At 38.1% G+C, this 27090-nt stretch overlaps 1 protein-coding gene across 1 annotated transcript; it reads right to left on the bottom strand.

Annotated features, from left to right (window-relative positions):
- Positions 1–3832: 3832 nt before the first annotated feature.
- Positions 3833–26367, bottom strand: LOC124173267. Its single transcript, XM_046552786.1, has 6 exons — positions 26173–26367; positions 16329–17089; positions 15251–15418; positions 7103–7222; positions 5610–5747; positions 3833–4099 (listed from the first exon to the last, which is right to left on the bottom strand). The coding sequence occupies exons 2-6, from the start codon at positions 16869–16871 to the stop codon at positions 3833–3835; spliced, it is 1236 nt and encodes a 411-aa protein (XP_046408742.1). The 5' UTR covers positions 16872–17089; positions 26173–26367.
- Between the last annotated feature and the right edge of the window lie 723 nt (positions 26368–27090).

The raw sequence follows: 27090 nt of genomic DNA, 5'->3' as shown, positions 1-27090 counted from the left end.
TAAAAATAGCCGCTGTAATTTTGGCTCACGACAAAGAACTGAGAGAATCATATTTTATTACATTAAGAGGGCTTTTTTTCATAGAAGTTAAATCGGATATTCTATCGAATTTTACTGCAAATGAACACTTAAAATGTAGCTAACAGAGTAACGTTTATTTTTAGATGTAAATCATTACAATATCGTCCCTTAAACTTGCTAGTAAGTTTTAAAAATAACAATTAAACATCTAACCTTAGCGTCTCCAAAAATTGTTCTAGGTGATGATCAACTCCGTTACAATGAACGCTAGAATTCCATTTAAAATTTGGAACCAATCTGCAGAACATACAGAATGTAATTCCTCGCATTGATTTTCAATAAATGCAACATGAACGTTTTCAGTTATTTTAACTTATAAACAAATAAGTGACCACGAGTACCTTCCTAGAGTGGGACACTGAGAGCCGGAATGGGAAGAGGTAATCTCCACACGGACAATAGGTCAAACCTCTCGCACCGAGGGACCCTAACGGCGGTTGGGTCCCACTTGGCATGCTTGACCGCCAAACCGTGAAAACACGGCTTTTTCCCTTTTGCTTCAAAAAATTCAAGCTGTGAAAATCCGGCCTTCCTTCCTTAGCATCAGAAAATTCAGGCCGTGAAATCGCGCCCTGCGTACGGAAGAGGTTAATATCCACTCCCACTATAATGAGGACTCTTATATGGCACAAATAACTCAATATGTACATAGAAAATAGTACTTCACAACAAAAGAATCTATTAGAAATATCATACCTATAGGAATGTCCAACTTTTACCGTGAAATAAATAAAAATTACTTCCATCTTTGTTAGCACCAAAATTATGTACACAAAATTACATTTACCAAAAAATTATCTGAATGAGCTGGTAATTTAAGTAAGCAAGCACTTAAATTTTTTATAAACAACTGACATAGATAACTTTAGCAATTAATATAGTGTAGCGGCGCCTGTGTGCACTGTGGCATCGCTCGGTAATGAGTTGTTTATGGACATGGATTGATTCCTGTGATGGAAGTAAATGGTTGTGATATTATATCGTGCTGTTTTAAAGTGTTTTAATTAAAGTTAGGCATTATTCCCTAGTGTAACCAGCTTATTTAGTTGAAAACCTGTAACAATTGGTTTCAGAAGCGGGATATTTTTTTGATTAAATTGAAATGGCTGGAAAAATTACACTCTGTCAATTAAAAGTGGCCAACCTAAAACGTTGGAGGAACGCGATTTGGATACTTCGGGTAAGAAGTCTGCGTTACAAGACCGACTTAGAGAAGCCTTATTGGAGGAAGGAAAGGACCCTTTAAGTTTTCTGTTCGAGACAGCAGATATAAGCCAATTGCTCACTTCCTTGAAAAATTGGCAGGAGATAGTTCATGAAAGTATTTCAGCTCTCCAAGGGGATATGAATGCATTGCAAGACTCTTTGGACAAAAAAATTTCAGGACTTGGAGATGTTAGGAATGAAGAATTGAATAAAATCAAAGATGATTTGAAAGCCATTGGGGATCGACTAAGGCGGCTTGAGTGTGGGGCCGGAATTTCCACTAATCAAGGAAAGGTGACCAAATCCATTGGAGTTTCTCAATCGTCTGGGCAATCAGTGACAGGACATTTCCAAGTACGAGCTATGGAAGCTGATGCCATTGGAGCTTGTAGAATTCAAGAGATATTGAAGATGTTGTTGGAAATTTAAAAAAATAAGAAGAGGAAAATTCGATGCTGGGCTTGTGGTGAGGTTGGGTACATAAGGAATAAGTGCACTGCGAAATCAGTTGATAAGGTGCAGGTAAGCTAAATAGGGTTGATAGGGAGGGGCACGACAAGAAGACCCCGAAAACAATAAAAAAAGTAGCATCCTTTTGCTAACATCATGACAACAAGGAAGGCACCTTGAGAAGAACTTCCGTGGTTGCTGATCTTTGGGAAAGTGACAAACTTCGGGAACACCAGGAGGAAGATCCTAACCTCAAATATCTCTGGAGATGGAAACTTTCTCGTGAAGGAAGACTAGTTTGGCAGGAAGTGGCTACTCTCTCACCATGTGTTAAGACATACTGGGCTCAGTGGAACTCGATTGTGGAAGATGCTGGTGTGCTGAAAAGGGTGATTGAAAATTCAACTGGAGGCATAAAGAGGCATCAGGTTATTGTTCCACAAAACCCTATGTCTGAGGTTTTGAGGAGTCTGCACGATGGTGCTTCTGGAGGACATCTTGGTGTACACAAGACACTAGAAAAAGTTTGAGAGAGATTCTGGCCAAATTTGAAGGACGTCAGAGAATGGTGTAGGAAGTGTACAGTGTGTTCAGCGGCAAATGGTTCACTGAAAAAGAGAAGAGCACCAATGAGGACCTACAATGTAAGGGCACCTTTTGAGCATGTGGCTATTGATATAGCTGGACCTTTTCCTCTGACAAAGGATGGGAACAAATATATCCTTGTAGCCATGGACCCTTTCAGTTAGTGGGTTGAAGCATATGCCTTTCCAAATCAAAAGGCTACTACAGTGTCCGATGTGTTTGTGAAACAATTCTTCAGTCGCTTTGGGGTCACATTAGAGCTTCACTCTGATCAGGGAAGAAACTTTGAGTTAGAAGTATTCACCCGAGTGTGGGAGTTGATGGGCATTAGGAAAACCAGGACAACACCACTTCATCCACAGTCTGATTGCATGGTTGAGCGTATGAACCGAACCCTAGGTAGATACCTGACAAAAATGGTTCCAGACAATCAACATGATTGGGACCTGCATCTCCATTTCTTCATTGTGGCCTACCGAAGTTCTCTCAATGAGACAACCAAAGAGACACCCGCTCGCAACATTTTTGGGAGAGATCTGCGTTTGCCTTGTGATCTCCAATTTGAGTGCAGGCCTGGGGAGGATATTGAGATAGAAGACTACATCACAAAGCTCAGGAAGATTATGGATGAAACCCATCAAAGAGTGCATTCCAATCTTGAGGATGCAAGTGGCAAAATGAAGGAGAGGTATGATATCAAGACTGACCAGGGTGGCTACCAGGCAGGAGATTTGGTGTGGCTCTACAACACAAAAAGGATTTGTGGGTACTCTGCAAAGCTCCAGAAACAGTGGGAAGGACCGCATGAGGTAGTTACCAGGATCAATGATGTGGTGTACACGATCAAGAAACCTCCAAGAGGGAAGCCAAAAGTAGTCCATTTCAATCGCTTGACCCCTTTTCATGGCTGTAATGGAATGGAGAAAATACAAGCAGCTGAGATGCAGTGCACATTGGCATCTGAGGGATTTAGGGGTGACATTGATCCTCAGTTTCCCCAGAAGTATTATGTGATTGATGGTACATGTCGCGACTAGGGTAAAACTTTCAATGCTTGCCGCTCAGTTGAAGGAGATGTTGAGACTGATCATATGACATCTGTTGAGGGACACCTTATAATGCAGCGAATGGCGTATTTCAACCCACACATGACTTCGTCATTAGAGTAAGAAGAAGAGCATGAGGAGAAGGATGTGGGTGAGGAGAGCTGTTTGGAGGAAGCACAGCCTGAGTCTGCCTCCATTGAGCCAAAGACTTATACTACCCTGGTGTGATCTGGTGGCCCTGAAAGTGGATGATTTGATTCATCCAGTGGGTCAATTCCTGGTATCTCTGCCTCTTATGGCCCGTGCCAACTTAATTATAAAAATTGATTGTGTTTTTCTAATAAAAATTGATGAAAATCAATGAAATAGTTTCAAACCTAAAAATAACAGTAAGATAAGCTACCAGTATAGTAAAATACACCTAATTCTTCGTCGCAACGATTCATTCATTTTAAATGATTCGTTCATGAAAAACACAGCATTTCTGCTCCTGTTAGATCAAGGGAGGAAAAATGTCTCGCCTTTCTGCTGAGTGGTGCTGGGGATGCTCCACCCGAGAATGGATTTGTGTCATTGCACAACTGAGCTAAACAATACAAAAGTACACTCACCATGTCATCTGTTGCCAATGGATCGGTGACATCAGTCGAAATTCCGGCAAGGTTTCGTACGTGCAGCATGGGATAACTCTCTTCCATAAGATGGTCTCTGTTCTCCTCTTTCACATGACACTAAAAGAGAATGCTGAGTGTCACTAAATATAGGTCAAACAATAAAAATAACCTCTATAAAATAATAATAAAACCTCCTCTACTAGCTGAGACCACTTCAGCTAGCCAAAAGCATGTATGTACTCATAATTTTTTTTATGACTCCTTGCTTGCAGTTCAACTCCAGTAGTATTTAACTGCTCTTTCCATTATTTATTATTTCTTACAGATAATTATCTCAACAGCTCGAGGGATGGAAATCCCATCTCTTTTTCTGTTGCTAGTATTTTCTTTCAGCCAATTACAATGCATAGCCTCTACCAGTAATTGCAACACCACAATTGGCTCTCAACTGAATGAAAGTTGTAAATAGGGTAGTTTCCTTCATCAAAGAAAACAAAAGGAAATAATTGCAACTCGTTACCCACCATTAGTGTATTCACAGTATACTAATTATTTCGTTTTAGAAATGCTGGTTTAGACGAATGGCAATGGTTCATTTTTATCCTCATTTGAAAAGGTCCAGATTGGTGTCCATGCGATGCCACTCCACGTGACTTCACAGGGACCTAGTTTCTATAGGAGAAGATAGGAGTTATACATCGTCTGAGGTTACCAATGCACGCATGAGGCACAGAGCTCAGGAAAACATAACTTAATAATCACTTATTAAAACTGGATAGGGTCAGAAAGTTTTCTTCGTTTGATGAGGTATTAATAATCCTTAATTGAGCAAAGCGCTACCTGCAAGAAGGGTACTCAGCTACCTGCTAGCATCCTGCGACATATCAGCGCTAAGCCTCGCCTCAAGGTCACCTCACCGGGTGGGAGGGGGAACCAGAAATACGACGCACCGACAGATTTCCCGGCATTCATACTTATGCATCGCGTTTTCGTGCGCTTGAAAATTTTCACTTTTCATTTAATCACGAAAAATAGATACTGTCATTTAAAAATCTAAAAGCGTGAAATACGTACTCCAAGAGTAATAATCTTTCGATTTAGGCAATAAAATAATAAAAGGAAACCACCCCATTGCATGAAAAAATCCACAGAGGGAAAAAGTCATTCACCTACACCTGGATTCGAGCTCCAATCCCTCGATTTCCACCTGAGTGTTTTTAGCCAGTGAACATTCCAAGCCGTCCCCTCTGGATATTTGTGGACTATACTGCACAAGGTGATGCTGGAATGCTGAGCATATGATGCCAAAAGCACTCCAAGTTGTGCACATGGCACCACAGGCGGAGAGCAAAGTCTGAACTTTGAACACACAGAGGCGTTCAGTCTTGACTACTTTTAAGTACACCGGGATTAGCCACGGCAATAACTGTAGCAGGAGTCACCCACAAAGCACAAATTGTGAAAAAAATCCAAAGAGAAAAAATTCCTACAGTTTGTGCATTACGGTTTACTAAATTAAAATTTATCACTTCTGATTAGCATTCAAGTCATGAACATCAGTCACCATGTCTCCTTATAGTATCACCTACACCTAAATATCAATAGATTAGATGAATGTCTGGCATACCTTGGCAGCATCTTTCTCCTCTAGGGATGGTTCTTCCTTAACTCCAACTAGCTTCCAGTCAAAGTCTGCCATGATGGCTCCTGTGCTTTCAGCCATACATTCCAACCGTTCTTCTTGGAAAGGAGTAGAGGTCAAAGGCTGCACAAGAATCCACATATAATAAGTACACAAATAATGAGAGAGTTAGAAAAATCAGGAAACACCTTGTTGAGTTACTCACAGGAATAAAATTAGAGGTTGATTTTTATGTATAGTGTTTGTCTAAATCTACAGTCTACTCTGCAAGCTGTCTCAAGGAAGTAATGGTAAGGAAATTTAACTGCTTAAAAATTAGTTTGCATGTTTGCCATTTGGTTATCTTTACTATAATCATAACGCCTCTTTTTTGCACTGCAAAATTTGTGAAATGCCAAAAATGATCCTCAGAGCAATATTCTGGAGATGTCAACCTCCTGATACCATCTTATTTGTAATGATGACTTATCTGTAGGGAGTACCTGGCATATGATTTCAGTACCCATGCATTAAAAAATATTTACAGAAAACATATACATTCAATATCAGAGAATTTAGTTAGAGATTTAGTGCATTTCGGGTTATACTTCGTTTTATTAACATCAACTTTGGCAAATAAAAATAATACTCATTTTCATATTTCTATGTCATTATTTCAAAATGGCCATTTAATAAAATTCTAAAAATAGCCTATTTCTTTGATCCCAGGGAAAAAAGTCAGTTTTCACTGGTTTATAATTTTTGCACTATCATGTTGGAAGTTTCTTGTAAGAGATCAATTTATTCTTAATTTCTGGAAATATTATCAAAGAAGTTGAAACTTCAATTGGTTGGGAAATACATATGCTCCCATTGTTGGAAAACCAGAAAAAAGTGCCAACTGCAACATTTTTTTAAGCAATTAAATACTTTTTACTGTCCAGGGTAATGAGTTTCATCAACATTCATGGCATGTGGGGTAGGTGTGACAAATTCTGTCTTAAGTTACTTGCTCTACTTTGTGGAACCAGGACATTGGAATTTAAAGATATTTGACCATAATCATTAATATTCAATGATAATTATTACCTCAATTTGCATTCAAAACCATCTCTTAACATTTTTAGCCCCCTCATTCATTCTACATTTTGACTATGCTCCTGACCCATCTGAAAAGAAATTCTTGTAGAGAAAATAGCCCCTGCGTGGTGCTCCGCAACACTTCAGTCTGAAGTGTCTTACAGTGAATGTGGAATTCATTGGATTGCACCCGCAGTGAGCCAAGTTGAGAGGCAGAACACACCTATTCCTTTCATCACAATGCATAGTTCGTTTTGAAGGGTACAGTCATGAATGATACCTCTGTACTCTATGATTCAACTTTCATCAACTTAAGGAAAAATTTGTGTTTTCCTGCAGAGTGGCACTGGGAATATTCAACCATGGAATGAATTTGTATGATAGCGCAACTTCACTGACCCATGCAAGAGTACACTCACCAATTCATCAGTTGCCAATGGATCTGCGACATCCCTTGAAATTTCTGGTGGATCTGGTGTGTACATCGCTGGATACATTCCTTCACTGAGAGGGTCTTCTTTCTCCTCTTTCACATGAAACTAGAATAGAATGCTAGGTGTCACTAAATTAAGGCAAAATAAATACTACTGAGACCCTCTTAAACACATTCAATGCAGGCCTGATTTTCATTTAAGTTATCAAAATTGGCCGATATAATAAATGAAAGAAACATAGCAGGAGTTTCTGTGACATAATTTCTATTGAAATATTGCTTTTTACAAACGGTGCACACGGTTAAAAAGAGGGAAGCTTGTTGAAGGCCATTCACACAATCCGAAGACTCGGAAGCGGATATTAGTTACATATGGAGAAAAGGCTCCCAGCCCTACCAGCAGAGCATGTCAATTGACGTGCTCTGTGCTGAATGTGTTCCTTTTCACCAAAGACCAGTCAAGCTGACCAAATGCATGTAATCATGAGATTCTTGTCACTCCCACTTCATACTCAGGAACAACTAGTTAAACCTTTGCAATAATTTTACCATCCTTTCCATTATTTGTTATTTCATATAAATAATTGTGCCCAATGTCATTTCTTCTTTCAATCAAAATTATGAGGTCATAAAAATTCAATGGGCGAGAGAATGAGTTAATTCTTTTCAAATTTTGATACACTTTTTTTTATTTACAGCATGACCTTTAGGAGGCGCTTAAGCATTTTTTCCAATAATTTTAAGGAGTTTTTTAATTGGAATTCCATAACAAAGCAAAATATTTAATTCAGGCTCTAACCAGTGCAATTTTTAATATTAAGGTGTTAAAAACACATATTGAATATTAATTATTGTTTGATCCGAGCTGCTTATAGATCTGTAAAATGAAGTTAATATACCTGATGGCAGATTTCTCCAAATACTTAAGTCTTCTATGATATATCTTACTAGTCATTCCAATATATACTTAAATCTGTAAAAAGAGGCATATACTCTACAAACGGTGCACACGGTTCAAAAGAGGGAAGCTTGTTGAAGGCCATACACACAAAATTCCTGTGGGCAAAATCCACTAAATCCTTAAGTATCCTAGGATACTTCTGACATGTGACAATAGGTACTTAATATAATGATATCCACCTTCAATCACAGTTTTACACCTGGCTCTTGAAAAACAAACCTAATTCCTTGCTATGTGCAAATTTCAACAGAAATTTGAGCTTCCCTACAATAATGAATGAATAAAGTGTGAGTAATCCATATATTTATCTTCACCACCCCAAAAACAGTGCATTTGGTCAGTTTGGCAGGCAAGTACCTTATTCTCCCGCCACTTCTGAGACCAGCATTTTAGGTAACACTGCAGTAAGTGTAGATTGCACAATTTCTACTCAATATTGGCAATAGAGTATTCGAGGTTGCTATAGAAAGCATAGAAAAGCTATGAATTGAATTACCTTTGAAATGCACCCTGTAGTTTTTAAAGAGGGTAAGAACCTAACAATATTCCATAACCTTCATATGAATTCTCTGCACCCTAGTAGAGCTCGTAGTTTTCCTTATTCCTTACCGTCTACAACCCATACTTTTTTATTTCCCACCAATCCAGGAGTAAACCCTCATCTGCCGCACTCTACCACGTCACATTTACCCATCCATCTCTAGAGAAACGTCCTTAGTGAGGAAATGGGGCTCCTCGGTAGGAAAAAAAATACTGGATCTTCTAGCTCCGTCTCCAAAGTGGCATTGGGTTCTTTGACACATTCCTTATTATCCCATATTCTTTATATTTCCAAACCCATAAGACTTACTTTTTTTTAAATTGCAGGATATAAGCTTCCAGAATATTCATAAGATTTGTCTTGATTGCCAGAATCACTGCAAAAATCACCAAAAATAACACTTGTCTCTTCTCACTTCACCTACACCTGTTCGATTATTAATGCTTAAGAACTTAGCCTTCTATGTACACTGCTAAGATATAACATATGAGGGGACACAGTGAAGCAAAATTATAAATCACATGGTCACCTAAGCCTTATTCGGCCCTCATTTTTAGCATAAAGGTACATAAAAAATAAGACAATGTAAACATTAAAAAGCAGATTTTTTTCCAGCACTGCATATGAGAAAAAGTGAAAACTTTCATTTGAAAATAACAGTCAAATGTAACAAAAATAGAGAACATTACGGCAGCAAATGGAAGAGAATGCAGTGTTCAAGATTTTTTGCAGCTCTAACTTCCACAATAACAGGTTAAATCTAGCAAAACATGGCGAGAAATGAAAATAACAGATGTCACCACCATTATCTACCAGAAAACATGTAAATTAAGGTTAGCTATGAAAGACACTATAATAACAAAAATAATGCTGCAGCAGCAGGGTAAATCCAACGACATAACTAAATTCGTAAATTCATAAGAGGGTTTAAGAGATTTACCAATCATATTCATCTACCATCCAAGCCTCATCTCATGATGTGAAATATGTACGCATCATTGAGCCCAGGAGGAAATATTATGCACATGTCAAAATGAAAATCAATGAATTAAATATTTAACTTTAAATTAACACTACAAATAGTTTTAACATTAATCGCCTATGAATGGCCACTTAGCTTCCCTTAGATGATTATACTTGTCCCTCACAGGGCACACCAATAGCGCATTGTTTGCTTATCTCACAGATGTTATGTGAAGCAATACAACATTACAATTGAGACACTCCAGTTGTGCTGGGATCTTGGTAGTATTGTCACCTGTCATATAATTCTATCCTTACTCTTAACAATACGTTTGAGGCTTGGATGGTAACAATGAATGGGATTTAGAGTAAGATTAACATCAGGACAATTGAAATGAGGACCCAGGATGGGCTTGCTTGGTTACTCTTCCAAAGGCCAGGTCTGTATGTCTTTCCTTTTCACCTGCCCACCGCGGGAGCAGAAGGACAGTGAAGGAAAAAGAATAGGAGGAGCCACCTCGATAAGAGCCTGACAAAGTCTCCAGGGAGAGGACAGGGATGGAAGGGAGGGGATGTGGAAACAGAAACCCATCTTAGGGGCAATGGGGGTCACTATTAGGAAAACCATAATTAGCTGTTTCCACAGAAAGTAAATATTTTCCAATGAGGAAGAGAAAACCTTCAATATTCCATAGATAGTCATTAGGAAAGCATAAAGAAAGGCCCCATTCCATCCTGTAAAACCTTGATTTGTTTTCATTACGATGCATTTTAAAGGGTTTTCAAAATGTGCACAGCATAGCAATAAGTGCAAAGAGATCAATTTAATCTAAATATTTGCTCATAAGGAAAGGAAACTATGAATTATCCATGCACATTTTTGAAGCTGCTTATGGATGGAATCCCATCTATATACAGCCCTTGTGGTGACTGACTGATGGATACAAATTCCCGACCACTTCTAGAAGTGCTGGAGAGCTGAAATTTGGCACGCGTGCGGGGATCCCGAAATGATCCGGAGGAAAAATCCGAAAACCGGAAGTTTCCGCCACGTGTCGTCGCTAGGACGACAAAATGGCCGAAATCGGGCTTTTTCCGGTGACCGTCTTTCGGTTTTTATTTTACTGCGCGCGAACCGTGCGTGCCACACGAGTCGTTAATGCATTTTTTAAAAGCTGATGAACGTGGGCACGTAATTAAGTAAATTTATTAATTTCCATTTGAGAAAGTTAAAGCTAAAATGGCGTCCAAACATTGATTTTTCGAAAACAATATCAAACTTTCCCCTCCCCTCGACTTAATTTAAGGTGTTGGATAACGAAAATGATTATTATATATGCTTATCACTTCGTCTACGAAATGTAGGTAACAATTTTCTTTCATCGTGCTTGGTTACTCAGAAAAAAATTAAAGTATTCCGAAAATCACCGAAAATTACGATTTCCAAAAGATTAACACAAGGTTTTGTCAATTTTTACCCGACTGATTTCTTTCAAACTTTGTAGTTACATACAACTATGAATTGTCTTTCAGAAAACATAAACATCTATTAAATGATTTTATGGATTTAAACGCGAAAAAATAAAAATGGCGGGCACTACTCACTTTTTTCGGGGACTGGTTTCCTTTTTTTTGTATTACTCCTGAAATATGGAGTTCATAGGGCACACTACTGTTAGATATGACAGAAAATGAATGTGACCATATGGTATCGTCATATTTAAACCCCCCGAAACCCTCTAAAAATTAAAATTTGCATATAAGTAGCCTTTTCGGGTATTTTTCGTCACGATTCCGCCACTATCCCAAGCCTTGCCACTCATCACTACGGTATTGATGTCGACGACTGATGACCCCTGGTAGGACAAACCTATAAACCCCCGGTAAACCCACATTCATCCCCCTAAAAATAAAATTTTGCATATTACTCTACTTTTCGGGTACTTTTCGTGAGTAAACCACCGCCCCCAACGATTCATCCCCGTGGAAATTATTTGAACGGATGGTGACCACCTGGAATACACACATAAACCCCCGGAATCCCCCTGAAATACCCCCCAAATGTAAAATGTGCCATTAAGTCTCCCATTTGGGAACTTCTATCAAACATTACGCCGCACTTCCCGTCCCCTCTGAGCTCTAGATCCGGAATATTTGGTGAGGGCAAGCCACCGTAAACCATACGGGAAAAATACCAGAAAACCCCCGATCACCTCCTGGAACATCACCAAAAATAATCCTCAATCCCAAGGCGGCGAAGCCGCCCCAGAACGAGGAACGGCGAAGCCGTTCCGAGGAGTAACTGGCGTAGGCGAGGAGGAGCATCAGTAACTCTCGGGCGGCGAAGCCGCCCCGATATTCAAGCGGCGCAGAAGCTGTGGACTCCCCTCAAACGAAAAACGGTGAAACAGATCCGAAATGCCTTCGCCCTCTAGGCGGCTATGGCGACCTTAGACGAGGAACGGAGAAGCCGTTCCGAGTATTAAGCGGGGAAGCCCCGGGGGGGCACACTGAACCCCTGGGCGGCGAAGCCGCCCTTCAGCGAGGAACGGCGAAGCCGTTCCGAGGAATGAGTGGGGCGCCTCCCTACCCCCTGGCCGGCGAAGCCGGCCCCTAGCTGGGGTGAGATTATTCGAACTTAAAAAGTCTTCGAGCGAACACAAATATAGACGGCGAAGCCGGAACCGGGGTTTTTAAGGGGCGGAGCCCCTTAACGAGCGCGCGGAGCGTGCGAGTTTCAAATAATCTACCATGAAACTGTAATCTACAGTGATGGTAAATGAATCCTTTACACACATGCTCTCTCTTTTTAATATTTTATCATTTACAAGCAAATGAGGAGATACCCATGAAAAAAAATCCCTTGAAATTGTGTAGTGTACCTAATACCGTTATCCAACACATAACACAAACATAGCAGTATGACTTACATTTTCTGTGCCATTGGCTGGCTTTTCTGGAGGCTAATCCACATCCATAGCCATCAACACACTTATTACGGCGCAGTGATCCAAAATCTAAGTGTTCATAATATGTTTAGAGCACATCACTTCATAAATACATTGAATTGTGTTCTTCTTACCTTTTTCGTGCTTAAAAAGAGGTGCCATGAGTTTTCGCCAGTTCCTTAGTTGAGGCAAAGCAGGAAGATGAGAAACTACATATCAGTTTTCCTTGATATCACACAATTACTTATACTGCCTATTTTTTACAGAGCGCGACCCGGGTTTCAACAGATTATCATCACCTTCAGGTGCAAATTATGATTTGTTTATCTTATTGTTTTTTCGTTGTAACTCGATGAATTTTAAAATTGACACCAGAAGAGGGGAAAAGGATGGGTAGGGATTGAATTTTGTAGAGATTATTACTTCATATCAGTAGATATACATAGAACTGTGTTCTAATTTGCTTTTCCTATGCCTGTAAAGAGGTAACATGAGAGTTTAGGCACGTTTCATAATCAAGGTGAAGCGGGAAGATTGAACAAACAGGGAACTATCTTGAGACCAATCAGTGTTATACATAAGAATATTTATTAGCTTGCAAGCAGACTCAAGCTATCTCAGTTCAGGCCTACATTGGATAAGCAAAATCTCTGCCATAAGATTAACACTGTTCCGCAACAAACATCGCCACAGGTGTAAATAGATAGTACTGATTAGGCTATTTGACTCGCATAAACTTGCTGTTCCGTATAACTGAGAGTTGTAGAATAGAATTGAGAATAGTATCTATTCATGTCAGGCACACCCATTTTCATTATACAGATGAGAAATTTACACAACACAAGGTTGTAAAACTCAGGTGTTACTGTAGGTGAGAATAAAACTCGCACGCTCCGCGCGCTCGTTAAGGGGCTCCGCCCCTTAAAAACCCCGGTTCCGGCTTCGCCGTCTATATTTGTGTTCGCTCGAAGACTTTTTAAGTTCGAATAATCTCACCCCAGCTAGGGGCCGGCTTCGCCGGCCAGGGGGTAGGGAGGCGCCCCACTCATTCCTCGGAACGGCTTCGCCGTTCCTCGCTGAAGGGCGGCTTCGCCGCCCAGGGGTTCAGTGTGCCCCCCCGGGGCTTCCCCGCTTAATACTCGGAACGGCTTCTCCGTTCCTCGTCTAAGGTCGCCATAGCCGCCTAGAGGGCGAAGGCATTTCGGATCTGTTTCACCGTTTTTCGTTTGAGGGGAGTCCACAGCTTCTGCGCCGCTTGAATATCGGGGCGGCTTCGCCGCCCGAGAGTTACTGATGCTCCTCCTCGCCTACGCCAGTTACTCCTCGGAACGGCTTCGCCGTTCCTCGTTCTGGGGCGGCTTCGCCGCCTTGGGATTGAGGATTATTTTTGGTGATGTTCCAGGAGGTGATCGGGGGTTTTCTGGTATTTTTCCCGTATGGTTTACGGTGGCTTGCCCTCACCAAATATTCCGGATCTAGAGCTCAGAGGGGACGGGAAGTGCGGCGTAATGTTTGATAGAAGTTCCCAAATGGGAGACTTAATGGCACATTTTACATTTGGGGGGTATTTCAGGGGGATTCCGGGGGTTTATGTGTGTATTCCAGGTGGTCACCATCCGTTCAAATAATTTCCACGGGGATGAATCGTTGGGGGCGGTGGTTTACTCACGAAAAGTACCCGAAAAGTAGAGTAATATGCAAAATTTTATTTTTAGGGGGATGAATGTGGGTTTACCGGGGGTTTATAGGTTTGTCCTACCAGGGGTCATCAGTCGTCGACATCAATACCGTAGTGATGAGTGGCAAGGCTTGGGATAGTGGCGGAATCGTGACGAAAAATACCCGAAAAGGCTACTTATATGCAAATTTTAATTTTTAGAGGGTTTCGGGGGGTTTAAATATGACGATACCATATGGTCACATTCATTTTCTGTCATATCTAACAGTAGTGTGCCCTATGAACTCCATATTTCAGGAGTAATACAAAAAAAAGGAAACCAGTCCCCGAAAAAAGTGAGTAGTGCCCGCCATTTTTATTTTTTCGCGTTTAAATCCATAAAATCATTTAATAGATGTTTATGTTTTCTGAAAGACAATTCATAGTTGTATGTAACTACAAAGTTTGAAAGAAATCAGTCGGGTAAAAATTGACAAAACCTTGTGTTAATCTTTTGGAAATCGTAATTTTCGGTGATTTTCGGAATACTTTAATTTTTTTCTGAGTAACCAAGCACGATGAAAGAAAATTGTTACCTACATTTCGTAGACGAAGTGATAAGCATATATAATAATCATTTTCGTTATCCAACACCTTAAATTAAGTCGAGGGGAGGGGAAAGTTTGATATTGTTTTCGAAAAATCAATGTTTGGACGCCATTTTAGCTTTAACTTTCTCAAATGGAAATTAATAAATTTACTTAATTACGTGCCCACGTTCATCAGCTTTTAAAAAATGCATTAACGACTCGTGTGGCACGCACGGTTCGCGCGCAGTAAAATAAAAACCGAAAGACGGTCACCGGAAAAAGCCCGATTTCGGCCATTTTGTCGTCCTAGCGACGACACGTGGCGGAAACTTCCGGTTTTCGGATTTTTCCTCCGGATCATTTCGGGATCCCCGCACGCGTGCCAAATTTCAGCTCTCCAGCACTTCTAGAAGTGGTCGGGAATTTGTATCCATCAGTCAGTCACCACAAGGGCTGTATATAGATGGGACTTACCAAAGCATCTGGTCTCGTTTCTTGGCAGTCTGACACAGGAATGTATATTTCAGTAGTTTGGAATGCACATGGGAGCTGTGAAGTGCCTTCATTTGCACTTAGCAAGCAGTCCTGTGAGTCAGTAGAAGACCGTAAATTGTCATCACCTGTCTCCTCTTCTTTGATACTCTGCAGAGAAAGTAATGGAGATAAACAACTCACCTTCTTCAAAGTCAACAAATTAGGGGCACACCTAGATATAATGAAACAGGATTATTGAAATCTTACCTCTAATTCTAGAAAAGATTATGTTAGATTGAAGGACCAAGCATGCATTGCTAAGCCACTCCACTTCAACTGCATTTAAGGACAAAGACTTAGAAAACACTGTCACGAGGCGTTGGTGAGGATATTTCAGGGTGACAATAGTACACGTACAGAGGAATGGTTATTAAGGTGTACTCTTCAGCTAACATTTTATTCTTTGGTTTATTTAAGAATTCTACCCAAATAACTGCTGGAAAAGAGAGACGTGAAGCAGAGAAGGGTCATTTTGGCTGAATACCTGAGCCTCTTCCATGAATTACCAAGCAGCAAAGGAAATTTCAACATTGGGAGAGAGAAAGAGATTTAAAACTTTTTAAGCAAACCAGCTTTTCCCATCGACCAGGTAACAGGATACATATTGGAGAACAACACACTCCCTGAATACTTAATAGGCTAGCAATAAAGAATCTTAATATTTCCCCAATACTATGCGCTATTGACTGCCATCAAAATGATCCCTCCCTTCTCAGATGACCTCTCAGCACTAAAATCTGTTAAGAAAATGGAGTCTCTTGCGGTAAAATTAGAAGCAGTTAAAGAAGGTTTTGAAAACATGCAATCAGCATGGCCACAATGCACACACTTCCCCTTAACTTTATATCTGCAACCCATGCATCCCAGACCACAAAAGTCTTTACCACATTCTGCTTTCCTATTACTCAGTGGACCATTACCAGAACAAAATTATGTCTCCTCACTCTTTAATAACTTGACCACATGTATTCCACATAACTTCACTCCCACCTTTTCCCTGGTGCTCTCAAAAACTTACCAGGCTGCCTCCAAGATTTGATGCTGCTAGCCAGGGTGCATCCATCAGCAATGAACATTCTTTGCACTCTACATCAGAACACTGAGCTTCAGTGATGGCCATACTAAGCACAAAATCCATGTTCTCCTTTACTTTTCTAAGACACTGGAAGGCCTCATTGTTCAGTAAGTCGATTGCATGATGACACAAATCAAATCCAAAGAAAGGGTTAATGCAAGCCCCTATTACTTTACAACAATAATTTATGTCATCAGGTAACTCGGCCATGAAATTCACTGTCACGTTCCCACCAGTAGAGTGAGTGAACCTCTGACCATTGACCAAATCTTGGTTTTGTGACGGCAACAAGTTTTTCCCACAAAAGCTGTTCATAAATCGATATTCCTTCCATGTTATAGAAGATGGTAGAGAGGCAATTACACATTCCTGAGATTTTATCAACACTTTCACCGTTTTTTGTTCACTGATCCATTCAGGAAGTCTTCCAAGATGCACTACCACATTATCAGTTTTGGAGTTTAATGGTGATTTACATTGATTCATGATATCCTTATTCAAATTTATAAACACTGCAAACAAATCAAACAGAACTATCTGCTTTTTAGTCAAATAATTTGCATAAAATTTGGGATGATGTTTGAGATCAATCTGGCACTAGTTGCAATGTAAAATATGAACATCAACAGCTGCGCATCAGCTCCCAGGAAGGGTATCATTAAATGTCCATGGCTTGTATTTTAATAGCAGCAGGCTGACAAACCCTGAAAAAATAAATGTTATTAAACACATTTAGATCAAATAAATTCGCAACAGTAAAAGACACTGCCCAACATAGTAAAGGAAACCCATGGAGACACTGTTTTCTTAGATGAGATTTATGACCAAAGGTTACTAGAAAAAAGGTCCTCATTCAAAGAATTCAAGATTACATTGTACATACCAATGTGATAAATTTAATTCAACGTGTATAACTAAACAAGAAAACCAATTCTGAGGAGCTCTTTTGCCTGAACGAAGCAATCAATTTCAATACCACCAGAAGCATGAGAGAGAGAACACAGTTGCGATAGGTCATAAAAATCCTCTGTTCCATAGTGCTTCATTCATTACATGTTAGTTTATTCTCATTATAATTATTGCACTTATATCATGTTTCCCAAGTTTGCGAGCCTTAATATCCCTTATTTTTCATTCCAATGACTCACAGTTTGGATGCAAGGACGCTAAAATTATTCCCATCTGTTTGAGAGTGACAAATTTTAAAAACCATGAAAATTGAAGATGATGCTTTAACGATGCAAATGTCTGCTAGTTTTAGAACCAATGGCTCAATTGAATACTTATTGGTACTGTTATGCAATGCATAATGTCTTCAATGCAGCTGGTAAGAGGTTATAAAAGAGAGAATCGGTCAACCTTAACCTTCAATTACTTTAGGTAAAAAAATAGTGTTGTCGCTGGTCACGCCATCACCCATGGAATCTCCTTTAACATCAGGCATGCTGAGGCATAAACAGAGAGGCCAAAAATAAACCCCAATGCCTGCTACAGAAAGAATGATGAAAAATTAAGGCTAAATCATTTGGCTTAATTTCAATGATTCAGGAGCAGACTTAAGCATTTGGTCAATCTAAACTGGAACTTAGCTTGTCACCATTTCGTACCACTGAGCATATCATGCTGTGAATGATGGCCGGTGAAAAGTTGTTTCGTCTGAAAGCTGCCTTAATGTAGCACTGGCTGCATTTCACGCCATAGACAGCACACCGTCGGGCCACACTGAGTAAACATACAAGTTTTCTAACAAACAGTACCCAAAGTATTTGCAACCGAGTAAAGTAATCTCCCAAATATCTAAGTGTGGATTTGAGCTGTAGATGAAAGGAATTTCAAAAACTCCATCATGCTATTAGTCTTCAAATTTCATAGCAAAAAATGAAACATTTACAATTAAGTCTGTCTTCTCATTTTAATTTTTTGCCTTCTTGTGAGTAAATCAGAACATGCAAATAAAAAAATTCCTCCCATAATATTTTTGTTTCTATTTCAGGTACCCCTCATTTAACGATAAACATGTTCCTAAAGAGTGTCATACTAGCACATTTCATGCTAAGTGAGGTGTTTTTAATGCATAACAACACAACTTATATCCTGTACACCACAAGATGACTTTTCTGGGGCTATTTTAGATTTTAGAGCAAAGTTGCTAATGCAGAGTGATAACAAAATCCAGGTAATTATTATCTTTTGTAGAACCATTTACTTCATTAATACATTGGATTGTGTTCTCCTTTGCTTTTCCCATTCTAATTAAGAGGTGACCGTAGATTTAGAGTTAGCACTTTAGCTGATGTAAAGCATGAATTTTGCTTGAACATTTACAGAACAATCTTTCATTCCAGCCATGTTTTACCAAATACTATTGCCTTGAAAATAGAATTGAGATTGTTTACCATTGGCCTACTACATTAGATACAAGACATTTCTCCTAGGAGATTAGCAGTGTTTTAGTGATTTAAAACTAAGAGTTACTTAAATGAAAATAATTACGGTTACGCTTTTTGCCTCATATCATACAAGTCATACCGCTGACGTTCGCACATTTGACAGTGACTTCCCACAGAAATATTTCTACTAGGCAAACTCACTTCCTTTCTTTCACCAAGAACTTAGTGGATCTAGAGGTTTTTATCTCAGGTTTCACATTAGATGAGAAGGAAACTAACCAACACATTGGCTCTCAGTAGATTACAGTCCGGTACAGGAATGTGTGTCACAGTTGTAAGGACAAAGCATGTGAGCTGTGAAGTGCCTCCAACCGCATTTTGAATGCAGATGTGAATGAAGGCACTTCACAGCCCCCATGGAGTCCCTCGTCTCTGAAGAAAAATCCTACTCGTCACCAGCCGCCTCATTTCCTTTCAGAGAAAGTACCTGTGATAAGCAACTCACCTCCATCAAAGTAAAGAAGGAAGAGATGCTCATAATCTTGATGAAACAGGATTTCCAAAGATTCTATCTACACTTTCAAATAAATATTGAGCATCGTCCATCTCTAGCTAAGTGGCTTGAAAACTACTGAACCAAATGAAATTTAATTTGGCAGGAAGAAACCAGGTAAACTTGATTCGTATTCAGGCAATGTAACGACCTTTGAGCCCTCAAAGTGGGTCCTTTCATAGAAAAATATATTATGCATATGGATTAGAGTATTAGGGGTCGTGCAGATGTGGTTTTATTCCCTTAATTTAATTGTAATTATATTCTTAACAGCAATGTTGATGAAGGTTGTCATTGTCACATTTAAGTGAATGAAAATGAACATTTTTTTATTCCTGCACTCAATCAGAATATCAGGAATTTCTGATTAAATAGTGATAAACTATCAATATCACTTAATATATTTTATTTAAGCCCAAGCCTTACCATAAAAACCATTGACATAGCATATGCTTTCGATATACTTCTTTCATTCTTGATGTCTTCTTTGTGTTTAAAGATTATCTCTGGGGCTTACATCATTATGAAAAACATACTTGCTGGCCTACAGAAATTTATTTTCTACTTTCTATTATGCATGTGAATTGATTAGAGCATAAAAAAATTAAAAGTGGTCAAGCACTAAAAACTTATTTTACGTAGTAAAAACTGTCCAATATTGAGTTCTAAAAAATGAAATTAAAATTCTATAAACAGATTAACAAAATATATCTGAAATACCTTCATGTACTTGTTCCATTTCAATGTAAGTTGCTAATTTGTGACATCATAATCACGTTTATTATATTTACACCAACTTCGACTATCCAGATTACCATAGATTTTACTTAAACCAACATTGTGAGTTGGGTCATTCCATGTCAACTCAACCAGGGTCCCACACCCACCATCCAAAATATTAAAGACCCATTGCAAGTATTTTCCAAGATATGAGTGTTTGAAGTCAATGAGGCGCACACAAAAATTCTGCGCACCGGTCAAATTATTCAATACTACCATATTTGTGCCCCTGTAAAACCTAAACCAAACGAGTGAATCTAGTAAATATTTTAGAGTGTATAAACATGCTGCTATAGTTTTCAAAAATGTTATCAAAACGATTTTCACTTGACAACTTTTTTTTCTATAAATGTTCAAAAATTGCACTTTTGACAAATTTCAACAAAAAAGTGACATTTTCAAATCATTGTAAAAATCACATATCAAATGAAAGCCATAAAAATCACTGTAAGCATGGTAAAGACCACCAACTTTAATATAGGGTGAGGTTTTGGGCAATTTTGGATTTATTTGTTATTAAATCTTATGAAAATCATCATTCCGCTAGTGTTTTTTGTTGAAAAATGCCACTTTTTCAACTTCTAATACCAAAAACGGGACACCAATTAGGTGACTGAGTTTTTTAACATAACTTGCTCTATACTCCCTCTTTCAGTAAAATTAAACCTGAAGTTGCTCCCATGATGGATAGTGCTTCTATGATTTGTTTTAATGATGGTTGTAAAATGGCGGGCTACAGCACTTATGTTTCAGGGCTTCCCCCAAAAGGGGAGTTGTATTTGAGTGTCAAAGTTCCTTTAAATCCCTTTCATTCTTTAAATTTAGCAGGCAGTCTATTTTTAATTTCCAAATGGTATAAAATGGAAACATTTTAGCAAATATATGGATTTACTAGATATTTGCAATTAGGCAAAAATTGGTTGAATATGTACCTATTTGAAGGATAAGTACATACCTCTGACCTCTAAGCCTGATGGTAAGCATCCCAGGCCTTCTCAATTGCAGTGACTGTGGAATCTGGTAAAGTACACTGCCTTCCTTTGATGGTCTTATGCTCTGGTATATGTATTAACACATCAGTCAACATTACCCAGCACTAATCCAAATGTTTTGGCAAAATGTTTGACCTAGCCTTACCATCTGGTGTCATGAAATTCACAAGAATTGCACCATCCTCAACTGTTTTAACAACACAGCCAATGTACCATCTGTTTTTATACAAAGCAGCGACATAATATCCAGGTGTATGATGAAAATGTATGGGAAGTGGAGACGTTTAGACACTTGTAGTTCAAGTCTGCTTTTGAGTTTGAGCACTTTCAATATGTTAGTTACTTTCATTGGAATCCCAAGTTTCATGGTGCTATGCTTTAGCTCTCAACACAGAGTAGACATCATATAGACCATCAATCTTTGACAGTGAAGATTAGAGTTCTGGTGTGTTGACTATTAATTTTATGAATTCGGATATCCATGGAGGTTGTGAAACTTTTAAGTTTGAATTTACATGTTTTATGTAATGGAGGGTTTTGATATCCGCTTTACTTGAAAACTTTTGGAAGACAAATGTCACTAGACCACTTAAACTCAAGAACAAGGACTGTGCTACATAAATGATCTTCGATTGGAATTGAAAGGTAACTTAGTATGGAGAAGGGGGTTTTGTCATATCTCCTCTACAGGAACTGTCTCACCAGAATTTTAGGTTTGTCTCCTCCACAAGTGTGTGTATTTGGAAAAATATGCATTCTTACAATAATGCTGCATTCCATTTGGGGCACATTCTAGACCACTAAGAAAAAGCTTGTGGGAAATTAGTGTGCAAGAAAAATTGAAATGCACAGCAGAAAATCTGTGATACATGGTCAAAATTTATACCCTTCATGTTCAGCTTTGGTTTCAAGTTTTGAGGACATTCAGGTTGAAGATACATACTGCCCACCTCATTGTATCAAGCATGAAGATACATTGAAGCATGTTAATACAAGTTTTGAAAGTCTTAGCTGTTCCCCAATCAAAATTTCAAATTTGAGTAAGACTAACAGATGATAGTAGGAACAAAATTCACTCTTGTCAAGTAGTCAATTCACTCCTGGAAGAAAAAGTGAGCACATGCTTTGATGTACCAGGGCATAGTTTTCATAATTAAGACAGAGATTTTAAATGTGATAATTGTTCTGATTTCAATGCAATGATAGATGATCTTAAAAAATATGTGAAGAATCAAACTGGGAAAAGCAGTCTTAAGTTCTTACACTGGCGCCAACAGGATGGACTATATCAAAAACTGCTGAAGTTTGCAATGTAATTAAATAGCAAGTGAAGCAAGCTCGAATTCTAAAGAAAAGGAAAGGTATACTTCCAGATGTGGCCTGGAAAAAAGGAAAACAGCTAGCTGATAATATCAAAATAGGTGTAATTAAATTTTAAATTCAGTATGTGTTTGTATGGAACACCAGAATATTACGCTTATGCGAGATGTACTTCCTTCAGTTAAAATGGAATACAAAGATGCAATGAAGTGCCTAGTTTGTGAATTTGGTAAAAATCGGTGTATGGTGCACAGGTGTGAGCAGTGCCCAGGTAAAAATCAGCTGCGTGAATTGCTATGCAACCATTTAGCTAAGTAGTTATCAGATGATTTAACTCTTACTTATTTTCAGAGAACACATACAGATCGTTCCATAACTGAGAACGTACAAGTAAATGTACATGATTATATAGACCGGCTTGCCAATATGGTGAAAGACCTTAAAATTAATAATTTTACTGCTTTATCTCAGGCCAAATTTTTTAGAAGAATTGAATATCGTAAAGGTCATAATTTTACTTGACTTTGGTGAGAATTTCTCTTTCATTGTGCAAGATGCCGTTCAGGGATTTTTTTTGGGACAACTGTTAGGCAACAGATCATCCACTAATATCTATAATAAAGTTGATGAAAATGTGTCCTACATGACCTTCGCATCATCAGTGACTATTTGGATCACGGTGCAGTAGCAGTATATCCCCTATGAATGAGCCATGGCAATGTATTAGAATGTATAAAATTTTGTATCAGGTTTACAAAATTTTTTCATAGGGGATGCCATTATCCCATAAATTATTAAGTTCATTAAGGAGATATTTTTTGGCATAACAAAATGTAAATATTTTAGTGACAGAACTGCAAGCCAGCATAAAAATTCAAAAATATAAAAAATATATGCTTGCATTAATCAGGATTTGATTTGTCAGCAGAATGGCATTTTTGCTACAAGTCATGGAAAAAGTTTATGTGATGAATCGGGGGAGCGGTAAAATGTTCACCTGCAAGGGCCTGTTTACAACAACCCAGTGGACAAAACATTTTATCAATGTGTGATTTGAGTGAGTTGATAAAAATGTTGAAGGCATAAAAACATCATATGTTTCCAGTGATGATGGAGAGCTTTGGAAACCAAAATAGAACATGTGGTTTTAAAACTCTAAAACAATTAAGGTACAAGACCTCATCACTAAAATATTTCACTCAGTGAAAATGAGTAACAATTCAGTGGATTTTCTCTGCCCAAGTTCACAGTGCCGAAAAAAGTTGATTTACAAAATAGAAAAGCAAAATCATGTGCCAAGAACATTATTAGAAACCCTGGAACATATGTCACCATGGTATATAAAAACAGATGGTACAATGGCTGTGTTATTCAAACAGTAGAGGATGCTTACCATCAGGCTTAGAGGTCAGAGGTATGTACTTATCCTTCAAATAGGTACATATTCAACCAATTTTTGCCTAATTGCAAATATCTAGTAAATCCATATATTTGCTAAAATGTTTCCATTTTATACCATTTGGAAATTAAAAATAGACTGCCTGCTAAATTTAAAGAATGAAAGGGATTTAAAGGAACTTTGACACTCAAATACAACTCCCCTTTTGGGGGAAGCCCTGAAACATAAGTGCTGTAGCCCGCCATTTTACAACCATCATTAAAACAAATCATAGAAGCACTATCCATCATGGGAGCAACTTCAGGTTTAATTTTACTGAAAGAGGGAGTATAGAGCAAGTTATGTTAAAAAACTCAGTCACCTAATTGGTGTCCCTTTTTTGGTATTAGAAGTTGAAAAAGTGGCATTTTTCAACAAAAAACACTAGCGGAATGATGATTTTCATAAGATTTATTAACAAATAAATCCAAAATTGCCCAAAACCTCACCCTATATTAAAGTTGGTGGTCTTTACCATGCTTACAGTGATTTTTATGGCTTTCATTTGATATGTGATTTTTACAATGATTTGAAAATGTCACTTTTTTGTTGAAATTTGTCAAAAGTGCAATTTTTGAACATTTATAGAAAAAAAAGTTGTCAAGTGAAAATCGTTTTGATAACATTTTTGAAAACTATAGCAGCCTGTTTATACACTCTAAAATATTTACTAGATTCACTCGTTTGGTTTAGGTTTTACAGGGGCACAAATATGGTAGTATTGAATAATTTGACCGGTGCGCAGAATTTTTGTGTGCGCCTCATTGACTTCAAACACTCATATCTTGGAAAATACTTGCAATGGGTCTTTAATATTTTGGATTTTTCTCAACTAAGGTTGAAACTAACAACAGGGAAAAAATTTTCAAAATCTGAGATGGTGAGCGTGGGACCCCCCAAAAATTGGTTGAGTTGACATGGAATGACCCAGTTCTATCAATACAATTTTAGTATGCCTGCATGTAAACAACCCTTTTTTTAAATAGTTGTGATACACTATATCCAGGATAGAAAATTTTATATTCTAATTCCACTATTCTTCAACCAAACCATAGAGATGAGTGGGAGTAATACCGTTTATTGCCTACTTAATACAGTTGCAAAAACGACACACAAGATAATCTTCTATGCTAAAAATATTTTATTTATCATGATTTTTTCAATTAACCCTTATAACTGAAAAAAAACAATTACACAGCAATCATGAGAAAACAAATAACCACCGTTCTTTTCTGGCCTGTGCACACCATGCATACACTTGAACAAGATAATGTGTGGGCGATTATAGTACACCAGAATGGAACAAGTACACATGTATGAACCATTTTAGAACAGGTTCTATTTTTTCTTCGTGCACTTATACGACTTGGGTGGTCAAATTGTGCATTTTCGTGTCCATTTATGCATTCCTACATGAAGACATTAACTAGTACAGGTAGGTAACATGTAAACAGGCCTTTACCGTTGCACCAAGAACATTATTTTAGAAAAAAGAAACCTCAAAGTCATCTTCTCTTACAAAATTATTTCATGAAAATATTTTTTTAAATAACCCTGATATTCATATCCTTAAAACTTGCAAAACCAATCATGCAACAATTATGCATTACCCTCTAAACTTTTCTTACACAGAAAAAAGAAATATAATAAGTTTACATGCACTTCGAACTAAAATTAACTACTGATCAACAAACTACTTTCAAGGTCTCTCACATTTCATTATTTAGCAGCATATGGTCAGAAGTTTCTTTGTTCTGAAAAAAATGGAGTATGGAAGAGCCATGTGTGTGAATTCCCTTGCTAAGTTGATAAAGGGTGAATTCGAATCCCAAACTTTCCTAAATATCATGGTCTATTAAACACTAAGTTTTACCAGAACATGAAATGTCTTACTAACTGCAACATAAATAGCATCCTGCCAAGTGCTCAGAGATAAGGAAAAACCGTTTATGGGAACTTGGACTTGTTACATTTTTTCCGTAGACCATGGACGAGGACCTTTCATGTGCCCTATTATTGTAGATTACCAAAAGGTATGCTAAATTATCTTTTGACCGTTAATGGAAGAGCCTTTATAGTTAGCATTCCCATTAATGTACTACAACATTATATTTCTCCAATTGTATCAACAAGAATTTAATCGATCACAATATAGAGTTAATCCTCACAACTTCATACAACAAATATTTCATTCCGCAAAATTTATCTTTCAAGATTCCTACTGTTGTCGACAAACACCGAAGAGTGTTACCCTTAACTCTGCCATACTTACACCATGTCAGTCATCAAATAAGAAAAAAGGAAAAGTACTCACCCTGCAGCAACTACACGGCAAAATTTCTGTCAGAACTGCGTCTGATGATGATAAAATCTTTTTTAAACACTGCATTCCGTAAGTTTCTTCAAGTACACTGGTCTGGTAGTGGGCAGGCCATCTCCCACAGTAATCTGAGATATTAGTAAACAAATTAATAACGTATCACAGCGATTGAATTCATGTAAATATCACTAGACACTCTGTTTTATTTTCAATACACTTTTATTACACCCACTTCTAGATGGCTCTCTCATTAACAATTTATTATTTATCTTTTATCACCATAGCATCGTCTCAAACAAAGAAATCAAAATAAAAACAAACATGCTCACAAATAAACAAAACCACAAATGAACTTAAAAACAGAAAATAAACTAAGCATTTACAAAAGTGATTTTGGTCATAAAGGCACATGCATCATTACACATCGACAGATCTCGTAATTATCCAGGATAAAACAAAATGAAGGAAGCACCATTTTAAAGAAAATCGATCGCATTTAATGTGCCACTCACATGTAAGCCGACTAAATCATGTAGGGCATCCTTCACAGTTACTATTGCATGCTACATCCGAAGTGAATATGTTGTAATGATAATCATGATTTTTCCTACAAAGTCAGCAATTCCTTCCAGATGATTCCGTGAAAATCCCGCTGGTGCGACTCATGTTTTCACTTCGAAATCTCATTCACTGTTTTAATCAGGTACATCGTCAAAGACATCATCTACTCACTGACAAAGATCTCAAAATCACACAAGGAAACTACATTCAGTACGTTGATGTTTAAAAATAAAAATACTTATGATTATTATGCTCAACGAAAGGACCAACGACGCCAACAACGAACAACAATCGCCTGAGAGACATTTCACGACTCAATAGCAAGGGCTGAGAATATTTTCAACAATTTAT

Source organism: Ischnura elegans (genome assembly GCF_921293095.1).
Source record: "Ischnura elegans chromosome 13 unlocalized genomic scaffold, ioIscEleg1.1 SUPER_13_unloc_4, whole genome shotgun sequence".
NCBI classification, from domain to species: domain Eukaryota; kingdom Metazoa; phylum Arthropoda; class Insecta; order Odonata; family Coenagrionidae; genus Ischnura; species Ischnura elegans.
This window is presented reverse-complemented; position numbering and strand designations above follow the sequence as displayed.

What these genes read in the sequence shown, in the direction of transcription:
- LOC124173267 (XM_046552786.1), bottom strand. Translation starts at nt 16,871, where the DNA reads ATGAATCAATGTAAATCACCATTAAACTCCAAAACTGATAATGTGGTA. An exon ending in CAAATCTTGGAGGCAGCCTG is followed by an intron (nt 15,419 to 16,328) that starts GTAAGTTTTTGA and finishes CTTTCTCTGCAG; the next exon opens with AGTATCAAAGAAGAGGAGAC. An exon ending in AGGAGAAAGATGCTGCCAAG is followed by an intron (nt 4,100 to 5,609) that starts GTATGCCAGACA and finishes ATTCTCTTTTAG; the next exon opens with TGTCATGTGAAAGAGGAGAA.